At 41.4% G+C, this 19713-nt stretch overlaps 1 protein-coding gene across 1 annotated transcript in view; it reads left to right on the forward strand.

The window, feature by feature from the left end:
• Positions 1-19713, forward strand: part of SERINC5 (serine incorporator 5) — a 103176-nt gene that overhangs the window by 67304 nt on the left and 16159 nt on the right. Inside the window, exons 3-8 of the mRNA XM_053907245.1 lie at positions 2474-2652; positions 3567-3649; positions 5325-5418; positions 11286-11497; positions 13734-13829; positions 17380-17506. Of these exons, the coding sequence (XP_053763220.1) occupies positions 2474-2652; positions 3567-3649; positions 5325-5418; positions 11286-11497; positions 13734-13829; positions 17380-17506 (791 nt within the window). The remainder of the gene's footprint in view (positions 1-2473; positions 2653-3566; positions 3650-5324; positions 5419-11285; positions 11498-13733; positions 13830-17379; positions 17507-19713) is intronic.

Here is a 19713-nt window from a genome sequence, read left to right on the forward strand (position 1 = left end):
GGTAATGCATATAGGTTTTATATTGAAACCTTATAGTTGGACTAGAAGAAACCATTGCCAACATTTATCAGAAGATTAAGACTCAAATAACAGTGTCAACAGATCAAGAAGAAAAAAAGCTCAATTAATAGCCAATTCACAGAGAAAAATGCAGATAGCCATAAATTTAACAAAAGATATGAATACTACTCATAATGAGGACATTGAAACAAGATAGTGTTTTTTATTTTGGGGGAGGAAAATTTTTCCTCACCCTTCAAGAATTTCCTGGCTGGTCTAAAAATTAAATTGATACAAGACAGATTAATAGGGGAAATCAAACTTAATTTCATACTTTCACAGAATCCACATAATCTCATAAACATGAGATTCCAAAGATAGACAAAATGAGGTATATATGTCATCCTGAACTAAGGAGAAGGGGGAAGGGGCTTGAGACTTCGAGACTCCGATGGGAAGGAAGACAATTTACTGGAAGATAAAGGGTAAATGTTTGGTAAACAAATTTGGTGGGACATATGGAAGCAAGGGACAGAGGAATTTTCATAAACAGACCTTGCTGAATTCCTCCTTGTCTACTACCTAGTTCATAGTATGCTGTAGTTTGTTCGCTTGCCTGCCTTCCTTCCTCTCCTCTCCTCCCCTCCCCTCCCCTCCCCTCCCCTCCCCTCCCCTCCCCTCCCCTCCCCTCCCCTCTCCTCTCCTCTCCTTTCCTTTCCTTTCCAAGAGAGAAGCAGGGCGCACCTGAAGCAGGGCTCAAACTCAACGAATGGTGGGTGAGATCATGACCTGAAGTCAGATGCTTAACTCCCCTCCCCTCCCCTCCCCTCCCCTCCCCTCCCCTCCCCTCCCCTCCCCTCTCCTCTCCTCTCCTTTCCTTTCCTTTCCAAGAGAGAAGCAGGGCGCACCTGAAGCAGGGCTCAAACTCAACGAATGGTGGGTGAGATCATGACCTGAAGTCAGATGCTTAACTGACAGCCACCCAGGTGCACTATGCTGTACTGGTCTATGGTGGTAGCTCCCTTCCTGGAACAAGTCCTCTATTAAATTCTCCCCTGCCCCCATCTAATTTTTTTTTAGGCAATTAGCAAGGAAGGCCAAAGTTTTTTAAGTCTTCTGGAACTTGATTGTTTTCAGATCAATGTAGTTCTTGCACCAAAGTGGCATATCTTGGGGCCATTTGTTATGAACCTTTACTTTATCTTTAAATTGCAGGTTCAGGTTGGAAATGTGAGCAGTCTCAGATATTACTGATGAGACATGAATTGCTACAGTCTTTGAAGTGTGGTTTGACTCTAACTCTTGAAACTAAAACTTGAATCCATTTCTAGGTCAGGAGTCTTTCCTGTATAAATAATGGCATGTGTGCAATGAGGAGGCATAGCAATGTTTATTGAGTCAGCATTTGTAATAGCAAGAAAACATATAACAGGAAACAAAAAATTGTCTCTAACAAGTTCAGTGTGTGAAGCTTACCAATTTTGATCTAGAATTCTTACTATAAAATATTAAATAGTGGTTAAGAAGTGGGTTGGGATTTTATGTATAATTAATAGGGAAAGATCTCCACGGCTTACTGTTAGTTGGAAAGAAACATATCACAGAACAATACGTATAATCTTTTATTTAATAAAGCTGTTTTTTGTATATACTATATACATGGTACCACACGTGTGTGTGTGTGTGTGTGTGTGTGTGTGTGTGTGTGTGTATTGTGACCAAGTATGGGGATGAGGACACACACACCTGAACTAATAAAAAATACCCACCAAATTGTTAACTCTCTTGAGGAGAGGAGTGACATTTTGGGTCAGGAGTGAAGGAAGTTTCTCACTTTTATTCTGTATGTTTATGCTTTTCAAGAAAAATGACAAGTATAATTTTTAAAAATTCCCATGCTAGATTTCAAAATTCATTAGGATAAGTAAAGGTGAAGTGGTATGCTATGAGCACTGTGTCTTTAAAAATGATTCAGAGAGGGGCGCCTGGGTGGCTCAGTCGGTTCAGCATCCAACTTCAGCTCAGGCCATGATCTCACAGTCCGTGGGTTCGAGCCCTGAGTCGGGCTCTGTTCTGACAGCTCAGAGCCTGGAGCCTGCTTCGGATTCTGTGTCTCCCTCTCTGTCTGCCCCTGCCCTGCCCATGCTGTCTCTGTCTCAAAAATAAGTAAAAACATTAAAAAATTAAAAAAAAAATGATTCAGAGAAAATTGTTTGTTTCTCTATGCCCAAAGTACATTTCCACATTGGACTTTGATTTGCAGGCTCAGGGAACACTTCATGACAGCCCCTCTTTACCCAACTTTATTATTATTATTTTTTAGAAGTTTGTTTATAAAGTAATCTCTGCATTCAACATGGGGCTCAAACCCATAGTCCCAAGATCAAGAGTCAAATCTCTTCCGCCTGAGCCAGCCAGGCACCCTTCTCTTTACCCAGTTTTAACAGATGACTTTTTTCTGTTTTTTCCTCAGATTCCTTTTTACGAAGATATTTGTAAAGGCATTAAAGCTGGTGACACCTGTGAGAAACTAGTAGGGTATTCTGCCGTGTATAGAGTCTGTTTTGGAATGGCCTGTTTCTTCTTCATCTTCTGCCTTCTGACCTTGAAAATCAACAGCAGCAAAGGTTGTAGAGCGCATATTCACAACGGGTGAGTCTTCAGTCTTGGGGGTTGGTTTCTCTCTTTTTATTTTGAATAGTAATTTATTTTGAGAGAGAGGGAGTGTGAGCAGGGGAGGGGTAGAGAGAGAAGGAGTAAATCCCAAGCAGGCTTGGCACTGTCAGTGTGCGGGGCTCGAACTCACAAAGCATCAATCCGATCGCGACCTGAGCCAAAATGAAGAATCAGACGCTTAACCGACCGAGCCACCCAGGCGCCCCTAGTTTCCCCTTTCCTGATATTCAGAATAGTGTTCCTTGACCTCTTCTAATCCGACCATCTGACTGCTCTTCCTGTAGTTGAAATTGACACTCATTTTCGGGAAGGGGGGATTTGTCACCCCTCAGTGGCCCAAGAATTAGAATCCTATTGGTCACGCCAGTACCACAGTGAGAAATGCAGCAGAGGTAGGCGTTTTTATTTCTGGTACTAAGACCTACCCCTAGGTCATTTCCAGCCCCCTGCAACAAAGTGATGTTTTGCACAATCAGCGACCATGCTGAATTGGTCTTAATTATGGGACAAGGCAGTCTCCAGTCACTTAATTACTTCCTCTCGATTTGGAAGGAACAGTACCAATGGTAGAAACATGGACTGACATGCTTACCTTCTCTCTCTCTCTCTCTCTCTCTCTTTTTTGAGAGAGACAGAGCATGACTGGGGGAGGGGCAGAGAGCGAGGGACACAGAATCCAAAGCAGGCTCCAGGCCTGAGCTGTCAGCACAGAGCCCGATGCGGGGCTCGAACCCATGAACCGTGAGATCATGACCTGAGCCGAAGTCGGACGCCTAATCGACTGACCCACCCAGGCGCCCCCTGACATGCTTACCTTATAAAAGGTCTTTTGTGCTTCCATGAATATCATTTAAATACTTTTCCTCTTTTTTTCTTTTTTTTCTTTCCAGCTTTTGGTTCTTTAAACTTCTGCTGTTGGGGGCCATGTGCTCAGGAGCTTTCTTCATTCCAGATCAGGAGACCTTTCTGAATGGTACAAATGGGGTATTTGGGGTACCTATTTATTTTGTTCTTACCCATTTTGTAAAATTGTTCAAAAGTGTAGTCCAGGGTGCCTTTGATATTTCGAATTAGTGATTTTCTTGTGGTTTAATAAAAAAAAAATTCCTGCCTTACCTGCCCACACTGTATCCACCTTCCCCACTCCCTATCCCTTCCTGTTCACTCCTCTTTCTCCATCTAGATCTTTCCCCTGTTCCCTCCCTTTCTGGCCAGGTATTGCTCTACAGCCTGGAGAATTCAGTTGCTAATTTTAAGGTGATTGGCCTGAAGGGAAAATGGGGCCCTGCAAGTCTCTCTGAAAAACAGTTTAGCATGTTAGTATGAAACCATCACTGAAGGCGTTCTGGGACGCCTTGTTCTTTCTGAGCACTGCCCGGAAATCCGCCTACGCGGAACACGAGGCTACTGAGTTTTAAATGAGCTGCAGCTATAATGAGATAAGAAAGGCATCATCCAGCCTTATTTCTAAACTTACCTAGGTGAAACTGTATATAATATTGGATTACATTTCTTATTCCTAGAATTTCCCGAACTTAATTTAATTTGGAACCGTTAATCATAGGTGAAACAGGGGTCCTTCTACATGAAAACTAGGGAGATTCAAAACATTGTTTAACCCAAACGAATTCATTTTCCTAATTAAGGTAGTAAAAACATTTGCACTATGTCAGTCCCTAAGGAAAAGACTACGGCCCCTCAAATGGTCACTAGGGTCTGGCTAGTTTTTAGGGGCATAACTAGCTGCATGCACTCCTGAAGGAGGTCCTCTCCGAGTCTTATTTTTTCCTAAAATGCTGTTAACTAGTTTTCTGTTCCCCACAGATGTACTTTTATGTGTTAGAAAGATAGATTTAGAATGGGACGGGGCTAACAGTTCTTTTTATAGCCAACTGCAGTTCAGCCATTTTCATAGACAACCTGTAACCTAGAGACACGGAAGGTTAGAGCATCCTTGTAGCAGAGCAAGGAGTGGATCTGAGTCCGTGGCCCCCAGTCTGACCCTCATTTCCCTACTAATTTCTGGTGGCTCACTGCCTTTTTTCTTCCTAAGATATGTTTTTACTTACAAATCGTGGGTCGTTGTTGATTTTGTGAATAGCTGCGTCTTTTAGGGTAGCTGTCAGTTACAGTGTGTAGGTTCAGCTTAGATGCTCAAGAGCCACACACACTGCTTTGTGTTCACATCCCAGCTACGTCCTTTACTGGCCATGGAACATTTTTTTTTTTTTTTAACGTTTTATTTCTCTTTTGAGAGACAGAAAGAGACAGAGTATAAGCTAGGGAGGGGCAGAGAGAGAGAGGGAGACACAGAATCCGAAGCAGCCTCCACGCTCTGAGCTGTCAGCACAGAGCCCCATTCGGGGCTCAAACCCACAAACTGTGAGATCATGACCTGAGCCGAAGTCGGACACTTAACTGACTGAGCCCCATGGTTGTGGGACTTTGTCGATTTGCATAGACTCTCAATTTTTCTCATCTGTAAAGTGCGTGTAACAATAGCACCCATCTTATACGGTTGCGTGGAAATTAAATGTGTTGCAGGTACAGTAAGAGTGTAGTAAAGATAAACTGTAGTCATTATTCTCCTTTAAGCTCAGCACTTGGAGTGGTCACCTCATCTCCTTTTGGATGGTCTTCTTTTGCAGCCTGGCGCTATGTGGGAGCCGTCGGGGGCTTCATCTTTATAGGCATCCAGCTCATCCTGCTCGTGGAGTTTGCACATAAATGGAACAAGAACTGGTATGTGCAATTTGGGAAGGTTTCCAAGTGAACTCAGTCGTTGCTCGGGGAAACTGCCTGCAATACGGTGTTGATAGAGGGTCTACCCCGAGCTGTGTTGGCAGGGGTGGGCAGCCTGCTCGTGCCAGAAACAGGTTGGCGCACTTTCCCTTCATTCCTCTCCTCTACCGGTCTTCCTCTCCTTTCTTCCTTTCCTTCTTCCATGTTATTTCTTTTTCACTTTTTGGCTTTTCCCTGTGTTCTCTCATTTGGGCTCTGAGTCAGCTGCTGTTGTGACTTAGCCACACTCAACATCCATTGCTGGCACCTCTTGGCCCTGGCTCCCCGGTTGTGACGCTAGGTGCCTGAAAACTTGGGCAGGTTTTATCTTATGCCTCCATCCTCAGGAGATTTAGAAAAAAGTACTTTGGGGGCACCTGGGCGGGTCAGTCAGTCTGACTCTTGGTTTCAGCTCAGGTCATGATCTTTCATGAGTTTGAGCCCCATCAGGCTCTGCACCAACAGTGTGGAGCCTGCTTGGGATTGTCTCCCTCTTTCCCTCCCTCTCCCCCACTCGTGCTGTCTCTGTCTCTCTCAAAGTAAATAAATATACTTAAAAAAATTTTTTTTTGGTTCTTTCTCAATCTGCCTAAGATTATAAAGACCCTTCGTTAGGAAAGTCTGTTGTGCTACCTTAGAAAGCCATCCTGAATTTAAAAATGTAGATTCTTTCTAAGCGCCTTGACATGGAATTCACATCCTAGGATAAGTAGGAAATGCCAAATTATTAATAACTAGTTTTATTTCTCGCTGAGCCACACAATTCAGGAAATGGCAACTAGGTAAGTGTCAGTCCCTTGAGTGCTAAAGGCCAGGCTGACTCCCTTTGTGCCCCCAGGCAGGGCACTTTGCTGCTCTTGTTTGCTTAGCTTCCTTATAAAATAACAAATGAGAATAACTATCTGTTGTGCCTAGGAAGACTTCTTGTTGTTTTGTCATTTTTATTCGTATCATGTTATTTTAAACTGTTTTGGAAAAAAGAAATCAGTAAATAATGTATGAAAATGAAATTTATTTTTTCTCTTGGACAAAACAAAATATATGGTCCAGATTCCCTCAAAATAACTTTTCACTCTGATTGTATTCCTCAGCTTGGTGGTAGTTAGTGTTTCATTGGGTTTGGTTTTGTTTCTTTAGAGATCAAATCAAGAGATGCCTGAGTGAAAGGCTAGTGTTATCATTTTATAATTTAGTGAATACTAAATACCCAAATACTTAATAGTTTCTAAAATATTTACAGCACATAGAGGAGTCACATAAGTGATACTACAGAAATTTATTTTGTCTAATATAAAATCATTCTAAATGTTTCCTAAAATTCTTACCCATATAGGTCAAAATAGGGAACTTCATGGTGGAATAATACCGTTTTTGATACTGGGTGCCTGATTTACCCAGTAAGCAGTATGTTCCCTTGACAATATTTGAGCTTCTTTACTCTGACTTGAATGTTTTGCTCAGTTCTGAAACCATTTTCTGGGACTAATTATTCATGCTAAGTTTTAACAGGCATTTGGAAGAGTTTGGCTGCTGTAAAAACCTTCCCGAAACCACTCAGTAAGAACAACTTAAGCACTTTGCAACCGATGATGTTGCTGTTGTCTACACATTGAGGCCAGTATCCCAACAAAATCCCTTAATGTCAGCATATTCATAGTTGATTTGTCTGCCTAAAATTAGGATTAAGCTAGGCAGCTCACTAATAATGTATTTTCAGATAAATTAATCTAATTTACTAGGTTTGTTTTTTAACAGAGACTATTGCTTACAAGGATAGTGTAGAAAATATAATACATCACTTTTCATGGAACAACCAAACTGCTTTTTCTTCCCTTTTCCTCTCTGTTTTCTCTCTCTCTCTCTTTTTTTTTAAGTTTACTTATTTATTTTAGAGAGACAGTGGGAGAGTGAGAGGAGAGAGACAATCCCAAGTAGGCTCCCTCCCGACTGTCAGTGCAGAGCCCCATGTGGGGCTTGATCTCACAAACCAGGAGATCATGACCTGAGCTGAAATTGAGAGTTGGCCGCTTAACCGACTGAACCACCCAAGTGCCCCTGTTTCCTCTTTTCAAGAAATATCTTGAGAAGAAGATCCCAAAGGCAGTAGGATGGAGGCCATGGGTCCGGAAACCAGGAGACTGCAGGTGTCTGTCCCTCTGCTCCTCTAGATCGCTGTTTCCCTTTGGGCATATTACTTGGCCTCTCTGACCGCTGTTTTCACACCTGTAAAATAATATGGTCACGTTAGAGGTTTAATTTTCTTTTTCCTTTCGACCTCAGATATTGTGATTTGAAATAACGCTTCTATATCAAAATTGAAATAGCAAAAAGTAGAAGGTACATTTAGGTGTTTCTAACAAAGACCCATTTTCTAAATGTGCTAGATTTGTCATTTCTGTTGTGGTTAGGTGTTATTTACTCCAGAACCCGAGCCCAGCCTGGTGCCAGCATACTGCTGGGTTGGTGCACTCTGCCCCGTTGTCTGGTCCTTTTCTAATCTCTTTTGAAGCACTTCTTCTCATTTAGCATTTATTCACAGTTTTGGAGAGTATTAACTGTGTCCCAGACAATGTGGTAGGCACCGAGAGTATAAAGATAAGTAAGTCATGGCACTTGGGTTATCTGCAAAACAAAAGGTCATCAAGGAGGATGTCATGAATCTGGAGCAGCAGGAATAGCAGCCATTCTCCTAAAACACTGCTGCACAAAGTTATTATTTTTTTAATGCTTGTTATTCCTAAGAGAGAGAGAAAGAGACAGAGTACAAGTCAGGGGTGGGGGGCAGAGAGGGAGGGAGACACAGAATATGAAGCAGGCTCCAGGCTCTGAGCTGTCAGCACAGAGTCAGACACAGGGCTCAAACTCACAAACCTTGAGATCATGACCTGAGCTGAAGTCGGACGCTCAACCAACTGAACCACCCAGGCACCCCCACAAAGTTATTTTTTAACAGTTGACATTTCTTACGCTAATATTCAGTAGGCACCTGTTTGCCAGGCACTCGATAGCAGGAGAAGAGCAGTGAACACAGTGATGTCCTGCTCTATGAAGCTTACCTTCTCCTGTAGGGGAGGGCAGGAGGCATGGACAGCCAATTTATGATCAAGTAAATAAGTAACAGGTTCAATGGGAAAAGACCGGAGAAAAAGAAAGCGGGGTGTGGGGGTTGAGGAGAGCAGGGCAGGGAAAGGCTTCATGATCAGGTGTGAGGGAGACCACTGCAAACAGAAGGAAGTGTGGAGGCTGAGGCGGGACTGTGCCGGGCCCATGCCCGGCTTGTTTGGGGGCAAATGGGGGCCCACTGTGCTGCACCCCTGTGGTAAGGGATGGGCACCAGAGGTGAGGTAGGAGATGCCATTTGGCCAGACGCTGTCGGGCTTCTGGGGCATTTGTGTGAGGTAGGAAGGGCATTAGTGGGGTTTGAAACCAGAGGAATGTGATTCAAAGTCTATTTTAATTCCAGGAAAGGTTAGGGGGTGTCAGAGGTGCAAGTAAGGAGGCCCGTGGAAGATAATCCAGGTGAGAGATGGCTGTAGCTCAGACGATGGTAGCAGCAGTCAGATTCTAGTCTATTCCAAAATTGGAACTCATGGACTTTGCTGATGGTGATGAGGAGGTGGGGTTGGGTGGGGGGGAGGGAAAAAAGACTGTAGTCACGAGTTCTTTTCTTTTTTAAAAAAAGTTTCCCTTCCCAAAAGGAAGGAATGGAACTGCCATCTTCTGAGTTTGGGAAGATGAAGAAAAGCAGGATTAGGGGGTAGAGATGTGCATTTGGGAAGTTGGTTTGGACCAGCCCCCTTCCCCCACCCCCTGCGCTGAACAGTTGGATAATATGAGTCTAAAGATGAAGGGAGAGGTTAGGGTTGGGAATTTAACTTTGGGAATGTAGACCTATATTGACTATAAGAAAGTCTTCATATGCTAGCGACAGCCCAAAAGACCAGTAAAGGAACAGTTGCACCCCACCCACACACTGGTCAGCAGTGTTTGCCTTTCTCTATACATTGCATTCTGTTCCTGTCATCGATTACCATTTGGCTTCTAGATCCACTCCCCCCCACCCCTTCTCAAGTCTTACTCTATTATTTCCTTCGTGTGCCTTTTATGTTAGACTAATTCTGTGGTCCCTGGCGTGGTTTCAGGAATATGATGGTCATTATGATTTTGGTCTTCCCTCCCTATTTGTCTCTGGCTGCAGTAACTTTTTCATCATTAAAACATTTTAGCTGAGTTGCCTGAATACTTTCCAGTTCTGTGAAAACATTAAGCAAGTTGCTTTCTCTGTGAAGGTTTGTGAGAACGTGGTTACAGTGCGGCAGTTTAATCATAAGGCAGATGACAGTGATTCACCCGTGCTCCCTATGGTTCTACCGTCTTGATTGAGCGGTTTTGAACTCTTGTTTTGTTTTTGTCCTCAATGATTTCTATAGATTGTTAAACCACCGCTTAATTCTCTTATCCCTTTATTAATATTTACATAAACTAGAGAGAAAATTAATCTCTTCTTTAAGGGTTTTTATTGTAAATCCCATTACAGTTTTTTACTCCTTTCCTAGCTGATTTTATTCTTTTCAGACTCTCCCTTGGAGCATCTGGGTGGCTCAGTCAGTTGAGCGTCCGACTTCAGCTCAGGTCATGCTCTCATGATCTCATGAATATGAGCCCCTCGTCAGGCTCTATGCTGACAGTGCAGAACCTGCCTGGGATTCTCCCTCTCCCACTCTCTGCCCCTCCCAAAATAAATAAACACCCCTCTCAAAATAAATAAACTTAAAAAAAAAACAAAAAAACAACTCTCTTTTAATCCTATGTGGCATCGCTTTGGAGAAGCAGTACCACTACAGACCCTTTGCAGCAGAGGGATGAAAGGGCCGAGGTCATCCAGTCTTTGAGTCAAGTTTGTCTCTCCCTAAAGAGAAGATGGACATTAGCAGAAGCTGCTACAGCAGGCCCTCCAGGCTCTGTGTTGAGAGGGAAATCACAAAGAGAACTTAACTAAGAGCTACTTTTTTTTTTTTTTAATTAAAAAAAAATTTTTTTTTTTTAACGTTTATTTATTTTTGAGACAGAGACAGAGCATGAACGGGGGAGGGTCAGAGAGAGAGGGAGACACAGAATCTGAAACAGGCTCCAGGCTCTGAGCCATCAGCACGAAGCCCGGCACGGGGCTGGAACTCACAGACCGTGAGTTTATGACCTGAGCCGAAGTCGGATGCTCAACCGACCGAGCCACCCAGGCGCCCCAAGAGCTACTTTTTAATACTGCCGAAACCTATCCCAGGGCGATTCCTTTTCAGAATGGGGAGGTTACGGAGCGCCTGGGTGGCTCAGTTGGTTAAGTTTCCAACTTCAGCTCAGGCTGTGATCTCATGGTTTGTGTGTTTAAGCCCTGCATTAGGCTCCACACTTGGAATTCTCTCCCTCTCTCAGCCCCTTCCCCGCTTGCACCCATGTGTATGTGTGTGTGTGCACTCTCTCCCTCCTCTCTCTCTCTCACAGTAAATTAAAAAAAAAAAAAAAAAGAATGGGGAGGTTAGAGTCAAATCTGTGCAAGTACATTTTAGTTGATGAATACATATTTAAAAACGGAATGTTGTAGTGTTTAGGAAAAATTCTAAGCCTGAACCAAAATTGTTTTGAGATGTTTACCTGTACCTTCTAGCTTTGATTGAGCCTAACTGTTGATAAAATGATAGTCTTCCGGACAACTGGGGTGATAGCAGCCTGGGGGCTGATAGCATTAGTTACCGCCTGAGAGACGGTCAGAGAACAGGGGCCTCATCACCTTGTCTTCTCTCCTCTCCCTCTTACCATTTCTGGAGAAACAGGACTGCCGGCACAGCTACCAACAAGCTGTGGTATGCCGCTCTGGCCCTGGTGACACTCATCATGTACTCCATCGCCACCGGAGGCTTGATTTTGATGGCAGTGTTTTATACCCAGAAGGACGGCTGCCTGGAAAACAAAATTCTCCTGGGGCTGAACGGAGGCCTGTGTCTACTTATTTCAGTGGTAGCCATCTCGCCTTGTGTCCAAAATCGTAAGCACAAGTTTTTTCCATCCCTCCTGATTTATATATTTTTTGTGTGTCTTTGACCAAACCCGGTGTTTTTGTTTGTTTTGTTTTGTTTTGTTTTGTTTTTAAATTCTGGCCACTCCATAATTTATCATGGATGGGTCAGCAGTAGGAAGGGTGGGATTGAAGTCTTCACTTGGGCTGAATGGGATAGTTGGCATGCTTCTTATCAAGAAAGATCTCAATGTAGTAAAGGCAATAAATAAGATAGCTATTACCATTATTATTTTTTTAATGTTTATTTATTTTTGAGAGAGACAGAGACAGAGCGTGAGCAGGGGAGGGGCAGAGAGAGAGGGAGGCACAGGATCCGAAGCAGGCTCCAGGCTCTGAGCTGTCAGCATAGAGCCCGATGTGGGGCTTGAACCCACAAACCGTGAGATCATGACCTGAGTTGAAGTCAGACGCCCAACCAACTGAGCCACACAGGCGCCCCAGCTATTAACCATTATTAATGAATGCACCACAAGGAGTGTTTAAATGGAAGATGCCCTGATTGTATATTAAGTTCTTCCCTATAATCTCTGTGTAAAACTTGAATGAGAAGGCTGAGGAAGGAGTGCTTTCTGGGCTCATCTTTCACTCAAGGCCTGTGGACCAAAAATCAGGGACCATGTGGTCTAGGAGTCAAGAAGCAGGAAATTTGATCTGGCTGAGCCAGCAGCTGGCCCACAAGCTAACCTTCCTCAGATCCAAGTCCTTTCTCAGTAAAGCCAACAGAAATCTGTAAACCTGACATGACCTAAGGTTGTTTCAAAGGCAAATGGAAGAGGGGTGCCTGGCTGGGTCAGTCAGTTGAGCATGTAACTCTTAATCTCCTGTTGATGAGTTCAAGCCCCATGTTGAGCATAGAGCTTACTTAAAAACGAACAAACAAACAATCCACAAAGGCAAAGGGAAGAAATAATGGGATTTTGGAAGTGCTTTAGAAAGTACAGACTCGAGTTGTCTTTTATAAACAACTTCTGATGTCTTAAGCCAGACTGCCATCTTTGGTTATAGAAAGAAGTGTCCATGGCCTAATTTCCTTGTAGAAAACCAAATGACATTCAGGTTTCTAGATAGGAAAAGGGCAATGTGGCCAATAATTTATAGCTCTTCAAGTCATTTCTAAAATGGTGATTTAATAAGTTAACTAGTATTGGTGTACCTGGATGGTTTAGTCCCTACTGGAAGAATGATCTCCAGGTCGTGAGTTCAAATCCCACATTGGGTATAGAGATAACTTAAATAAATAAACTTTAAGGAAAAAAAAATGAACTAGCATTGGATAATTTAAAGGTTTTCTGGCAGTGAAAATTTCAAGTACATTATTGAAATTGAGAGTACTAATCTTCCAGTCCCTTTAACTGATCAGTTAAGAATTCCCTAAAACATATTAGTGTTCAGATTAAAATACTGTTTGGGTTAAATCCTACCTTTTAAAATAGTTGTAATATTTTGAAATATTTGGTTTAATGTCATTAGTTGCTAAGGTGAGTCTTACTCTCGTGCCAAAGAGCAACATTATAAAAGAGTCTATAACTCTTAATAACTACAACTCAAAACACATTTAATCAGAGGGAAGACTGGATGAAATAAATTTTTTCATGTAGACAGGTGGTAGAAAATTTCACCAAAATTTGATAAATTCCTTTTATCATATCTTGGTTATTCTGAATGATAAAAACACTTAGTTTAGTTTAAATATTATAACATATTAAAGCCCTTCCTCAATGAATGCCGAGCCCCAGTGCCTTCCTCTCTGACCTGAACTGCTATTCCCACAAGTTTTTTTTGTCTGTTAACAGATTGAGCTTTTTTCTGCTATGATATCTCTATCATTTACCTCACTAAGCTATGTGGTCTCACAAATAATGATGGTGAATTTTCTTCTGAGATCTTAAGATTTAAGAGCTAGTGTTAATGAACCTCAGGAAGACTAGGCAGAGCGTTTAAGTACAGTTGTAGTTATTATTAAAATAACGTGATGGTAGGTAGAGAACTCGGCAGAACTTTGGAGTTAGGTTTGGCCTAATCAACCTTTTTAATGTTATTTGGAAAACATGTTATACCTCTTCTTTCCTTTAAAGATGGGGGTCTCAGTTTGAAGAATATCATTTAGGGGTGGGGAGCTTTTTTTTTTTTTTTTTTTTTTTTTGGCTTATTTATTGTTGAAATGTAAAATGCTGTGTTGAAATCTATCACTTTCACTTTCTAGGACAGCCACATTCCGGGCTACTGCAGTCGGGGCTCATAAGCTGCTATGTGACCTATCTCACTTTCTCAGCTCTCTCCAGCAAACCTGTAGAAGTAGGTAAGCCAGCTGGCCTCTTAGGGAGCAGGTGTTTGTGGTATTAATATTTTCATTGCGGAGGAAGGAATATGTCTGCTGAGCTGTTGTTTAGAATGTCAAAGATGCAATAAATCGAAATAGAGAGATCTAGATTTTTCTCTAAATAAAGTCCTTAATGTGGGATGTGAAAATGAAAATTCCTTCTTCTGAGTCTTCCTGCTGTGTAGGAAAGACGGAAACAAAGATGGGCTGTTGAGTTTGCTTTTGGGCCTAATCTGTGTTTTCGAAGAACTTTCGTGTTTTTCTTATTTTTTTTTTTAATTGATTATTAATTAATTTTCTTCAAGTGGTGGTCATCTCTCTGTCAGAGAGACTGGGAAGAACATGGGAATGGGAAGCAGGAGACAGGATTTGACTTGCCTCTATCATATGCTGGCTGTGTGACTTCGAATCACTCATCTTAAATAATGTTTATTTTTAGAGACAACAAAACATGTGTGAACTTTGGAGGCGGAGCGTCTGGCTTTATAGCCTGGTTCTGCCCCTTCAGTAACTTGTAGAAAGTTATTTACCTCTCTCTGCCTAGATACCTTGTCTTTAAAATAAGGATTTTAATTATTATTTTAACAAGGTAATTAAATAAGATTCTTATTTCATAGGATTGTTTTTAAAGAATTCAAAGAGAGAGAGAGAGAGAGAGAGGGAGAGAGAGAGAGTGAGTGTGTGTGTGTGTGTGTGTGTGTGTGTGTGTGTGTGTTCCTGGCATGTAATAGGTGCTCCGTAAGGGTTAGCTGTTATTACAGAGTAGTTGAAATGATTACTGAAGAACTATAAGAGCCCTATTATATTATAAATTGTTATAATAATGAGCACCTGAAACTTGCCAGTAAAAGACCAAAAGACCATTCCATCTTTTGATTTCTAAGCTCATTTTATTTCATCATCTGTTTCACTTTTGTGGTATATAAATGTGGATATAAATGTATACACACATATATACACATAATTATATATAAATGTGTGTGGGGGTACATTTTGTCTTGTATAAATAAGGTTAAATAAATATACTGTCTTTAGGAAATTGAAGTTGTTTTCCTTTTTTAAATGTAGAAAAAAATGCAAAGATAATTTTGAAAGTTTTATATACACATACTGTGTGAGTCTTGTCTTTATGGCTACTTTTGGTGCAAAACGATACAGTCGTAGGTCTTATATTAATTATAGTCTATCCTGGGTTCAGTTTTTTTAATAGCTCTATCTTGACTCTACTTAAAAAAATTTTTTTTAATGTTTATTTATTTTTGAGAGAGAGGGGAGGGGTAGAGAAAGAAGGAGACGCAGAATCCAAAGGAGGCTCCAGGCTCTGAGCTGTCAGCACAGACACAGGGCTCGAATCCATGAACCCTGAGATCATGAACTGGGCTGAAGTCGGCCTCCCAACTGACTGAGCCACCCAGGCACCCCTAAGTCTAGTTTCTTTAAGACTTTCTTATATATGTATGTGTGTATTACACTTCAGCAGGGGAGGGGCAGAGAGAGAGGGAGAGAGAGAATCTCAAGCTGGTTTAGTGCTTTCAGTGTAAAGCCCAGGGGGCTTTTCCCAGGAACTGTGAGATCGTGACCTGAGCCGAAATCAAGAATTGGATGCTCAGTCAACTGAGCCACCCAGGTGCCCCAACACTTTCTTTTATGACTATTAGTTTTTGGTTTTAATTTAATGAGGTTTTTGGTTACAGAATTTTTCTTCTAAATGGCAAGTATCACTTAAAAACAGAAAAAAAACTTATTTTTAATTTCAGGTGGTACTAGTTAAATAGAAAAGTTAGTATTTTGGTCAATTAAAAACATTTTATTGGGGTGCCTGGGAAATTTATTTTTTGTTGGCCTAAGAATAAAGATTCCTTAAACCACAGCATACACAGTTATTTTTACTGTTTCAAATGTGGGTACCGGTAATAATTCTGGTCTGACTTCAAATACTTAGAATGTACATGTGTGTAAGATGATTTTTAGACTGTTAATTTATGTTTATGTTTCTTATTGGCAATCAGATCTAACTTGGATATTTAAAATTGAAGTTCTGGGGGTGCCTGTCTGGCTCAGTCAGTAGAGCCTGCAATTCTCTATCTCAGGGCCATCAGTTCAAGTCCCATGTTGAGCGTAGAATTTACTTAAAGATAGATAGATAGATAGATAGATAGATAGATAGATAGATAGGAGATTCTGTGTTAAGTAAAAAGTACCACTGATGGTAATATGATAGAAATCTTTATTATGATGTAGGCTTTCAAAATTTTTAAGAAATCCTGAAAATCTCAGAATATTCCCAGATTAGACAATATTTTTTCCTCCATCTTTGCACAGGTAATTTTATTCTCTCCCGTGGGTATCGGCAGCACTCATAGATTGTAATTTGAAACATTCAGAAAGCATGTACCTGAATATTGTCACATTTCTTTTTTTTTAATGTTTTTATTTACTTTTGAGAGAGAGAGAGAGAGAGAGAGAGAGAGAATGAACACGAATGGGGGAGGGGAGAGAGAGAGAGAGAGAGAGGGAGACACAGAATCTGAAGCAGGCTCCAGGCTCTGAGCTGTCAGCACAGAGCCTGACGTGGGGCTCGAACTCATGAACTGCGAGATGGTGACCTAAGCAGAAGTCAGCTGCTTAATCGACTGAGCCACCCAGGCACCTCTCACATTTCTTTACATTATGATTTAGTAACTATTAGCCAGTTATGCCTATTAAATACAGTGAACAAAATGATGTTTATACCATCCCCTTGTAAGCAAGGTTTTTGTACATAATAGTAACAAATGGAATTAATGCACACCGCAGTATTGTTGAGGAAAGACCTTTTCTTTAAATAAGCTATTCTGTTTATAAATAAACTGATTTTTTTAGCACCATAAATTTAGATATCTGATCACTAAAAAGAAACACGACATATATATAAATTTTTTTAACAAAAGTGTAAAGAATTTAAAGAAATGAACCGCTATGGGAGAACTTTCCTGGGAAAGTGGGTAACAAGCAAGCAAAGGATACTAGAGTCATGACCATCCTGTTACTGGCAATTAAGGGACTTCACATCTGGGTAGAGGCTGTTGGTCAGGTGGCTGTTGACCAGCTAGTCATGTCTGGTTGTTGAGTAGCCTCACCACTCTTCCACAGAGGATAGACAACAGTGGAAACTTGCTAATGTCTGCATCCTACCTCTGTTCAGAGCCTGCTGAGTCAGCTGATAAATGGATCTAATGTTACTTTTTGCTACTGTTTGAATAGTACTGAGAAGAGCAAGACTCTTACTACATCATGGAACAGAAGAACCCTTTGGTGCTGGAGCTGGAATCTGAGGGTCTTGTGCTAAGAGGGTGCTTAGGTGGGAGGGAGTGCTTTGACATAGCAACAATCTAGTCTAGTCTGAGTCAAGTTGGGCTGTGGACTAGAAGTTTCCAATGATAAGTCTTCACTCTTCTAAAGATGCGCAGATTTTCCCAAAATGAATGCGTCTGTGAGTTACAAAAAGCTTTTCTGATTAACTGTGATTATTTTGTCTTTTCCTCGTAAGTTCTAGATGAGCATGGGAAGAACGTTACGATCTGTGTGCCAGAGTTCGGCCAAGACCTGTACAGAGACGAAAACTTGGTTACTGGACTAGGTACCACTCTCTTGTTCGTGTGCATCTTATATTCATGGTAAGTCTTAGGAGATAACTTGAGACCATCCTTGCAGACTTAAAAGTGCAGAGAAAAATTTAAGTAAGTTGTAGCAACTATGAGATAGCAAAACAAATCCCATCTGAGGAAGAGGAAAAAATAGCTTGAAGTTAAAAGTTTGTATTACAGCATGGAAGCACAGTGTTTGGACTTCACTTTCCTTACTTGCATTTATATGCATAAATAAATTAGATACATAGTGCATTGTAGCCATTCAGGAGACGGTTGGATATTAGTTGCTAAAGCATTATTGGAGGGCAAGGGAATACAAAGCAGGGAAGAGATAGTATGTGCCAGAATGTTTTGGCAGCTTTCTAATCCAAGGGAAGTATCGTTTGTTCTGCTGCTGATGGAAAGAATACAGAGCAGTACTTACACAGTCATTTTGTGTTTGGCCCGAGAAAGACAGGAAACGTCCCTTTTCTTTTATGCTAAAACCCACAGTGCTGTTAAAGCAGACTGTAGTTCACATGCTAGTCGTGGGGTGTGTTCCACCTCTATTTAGAATGTTTAAGAGTTTGCCCAAGGGAGAAAAGTAACAGGTAGAAATGCTTAGTTACTGATTCTGGTATGTATTTCGCTGATCACTAAGCTTCCTTTTGACAGTGACTTTTTCATGTTTAGGTTTTCCGCTTTGTTTATTACGTTTCAGTGTATAAAAATTTCAACTTGGCATAGGTACATTATGATCATCCCTTGGCTAATAGAAATAAAATGTCTTTCTGAGAACGTTGGCACGTTCTCTTACAGCTTCTAACACTCCCTACTTTTAGAAAGGGACTGACAGACGTTTTGAAGATGCGGGAACTGGGTCTTGAGTACTTGTTCAGTCACGCATCAAGCCATGAAATGCTTGCTTGTGTTGCAGGTGGTTGTTCCAGGGACAGTTGTGTGATACTGGTTCTTATCCTGCCCCTGACATAGTGACAGATTCTCCTTCTTGCAGCAGAAAGGACCATGGTCACCATTTCGACCTTTCATTCTTATTAATTCCATAGTTGTTCACTGAGTACCTACTACGTCCAAAGTAGTGGATGGGATTCAGGCTCAAGTTCGTGAATGTTTTCAGGAAAACCATAAAGCCAGCCAAATGCTGACTGCCAATTCTCAGCTCTCCTTTTTCTGAGTAAGCTTTTCCTTCCTGAGTCTGTCATTATTGAGCTTTGGGGGAAATGGCAGTAGCGTGACTAATTTCATCATTTATCACTCAGTTTTTTCGGTATTAGTATGTAAAAAAATATTGGCAAATTATGTGGGAGGAAGTAGATTACTAAAATGTAATGACAGATGGTTCCATTTTAAAAATAAAATATAGGTGGGGTGTCTGGGTGGCTCAGTAGGTTAAGCGTCTGACTTAGGCTCAAGTACTGATCTCGCGGTCCACGGGTTTGAGCCCCATGTTGGGCTCTGTGCTAATAGTTCGGAGCCTGGAGCTTGCTTCGGATTCTGTGTTTCCCTCTCCCACCCCAGCCTGCCCCCTGCCTTGCCCCCCCCCCCCCCCGCAGTCTGTCTCTCTTTCTCTCTTTCAAAAATAAATAAACATTAAAAATTTTTTTTGAATACAAATGAAATATGGTTATGTTTACTTATATAGAAAAAAATCACCAAACCTATAATAGCGGTGGTATTAGAGATAACTTATTTTTGTTGTTGGTTTTGTTTTATAGGGAGGTAGCATTTCTTTTGTTTTTGTATTATTTTAAAAAACCTAGAAAGATATTTGACAGAATAAAACTCTATGTTTGTGTGGGTTGCTGAATGCCTCATCACACATGAAAAAAGGTGTCTGCTGCTTAGATGAAACAGGGCCTAGATTTGCTATAAATCTGTCAGTGGAAAGATGGCAACAATTCTACTTAGTGTGCTGATAGAACTGCCACATGGTGTTGTTTTGCAGCATGGACTTTTCACCGTGTCAGATTTTCACTGCCACCCTTGCGTGAGAGGTGATAAATAAAACCTCACCCCTTTTGGTTGATATTCCCAAAAGATAACAATTTTCAAAGCTGACCACTGCTACTTAAAATCTGTCTGAATGCCGGTAACAAATACTCTGAATGCTAGTAATGAGACCTGATTTGGGGTGGGGGTGGGGGGCGTTAACAGCATCTCCATGAGCGGGGTGCAGAGTGACCAGGAGTGTTTGTGGGATGCAGGGCAGGAACACACTCCCTGTGATGGGCAGC

This window comes from Panthera pardus, unplaced genomic scaffold, assembly GCF_024362965.1.
Source record: "Panthera pardus isolate Hobbes unplaced genomic scaffold, ASM2436296v1 HiC_scaffold_2, whole genome shotgun sequence".
Taxonomy (NCBI): domain Eukaryota; kingdom Metazoa; phylum Chordata; class Mammalia; order Carnivora; family Felidae; genus Panthera; species Panthera pardus.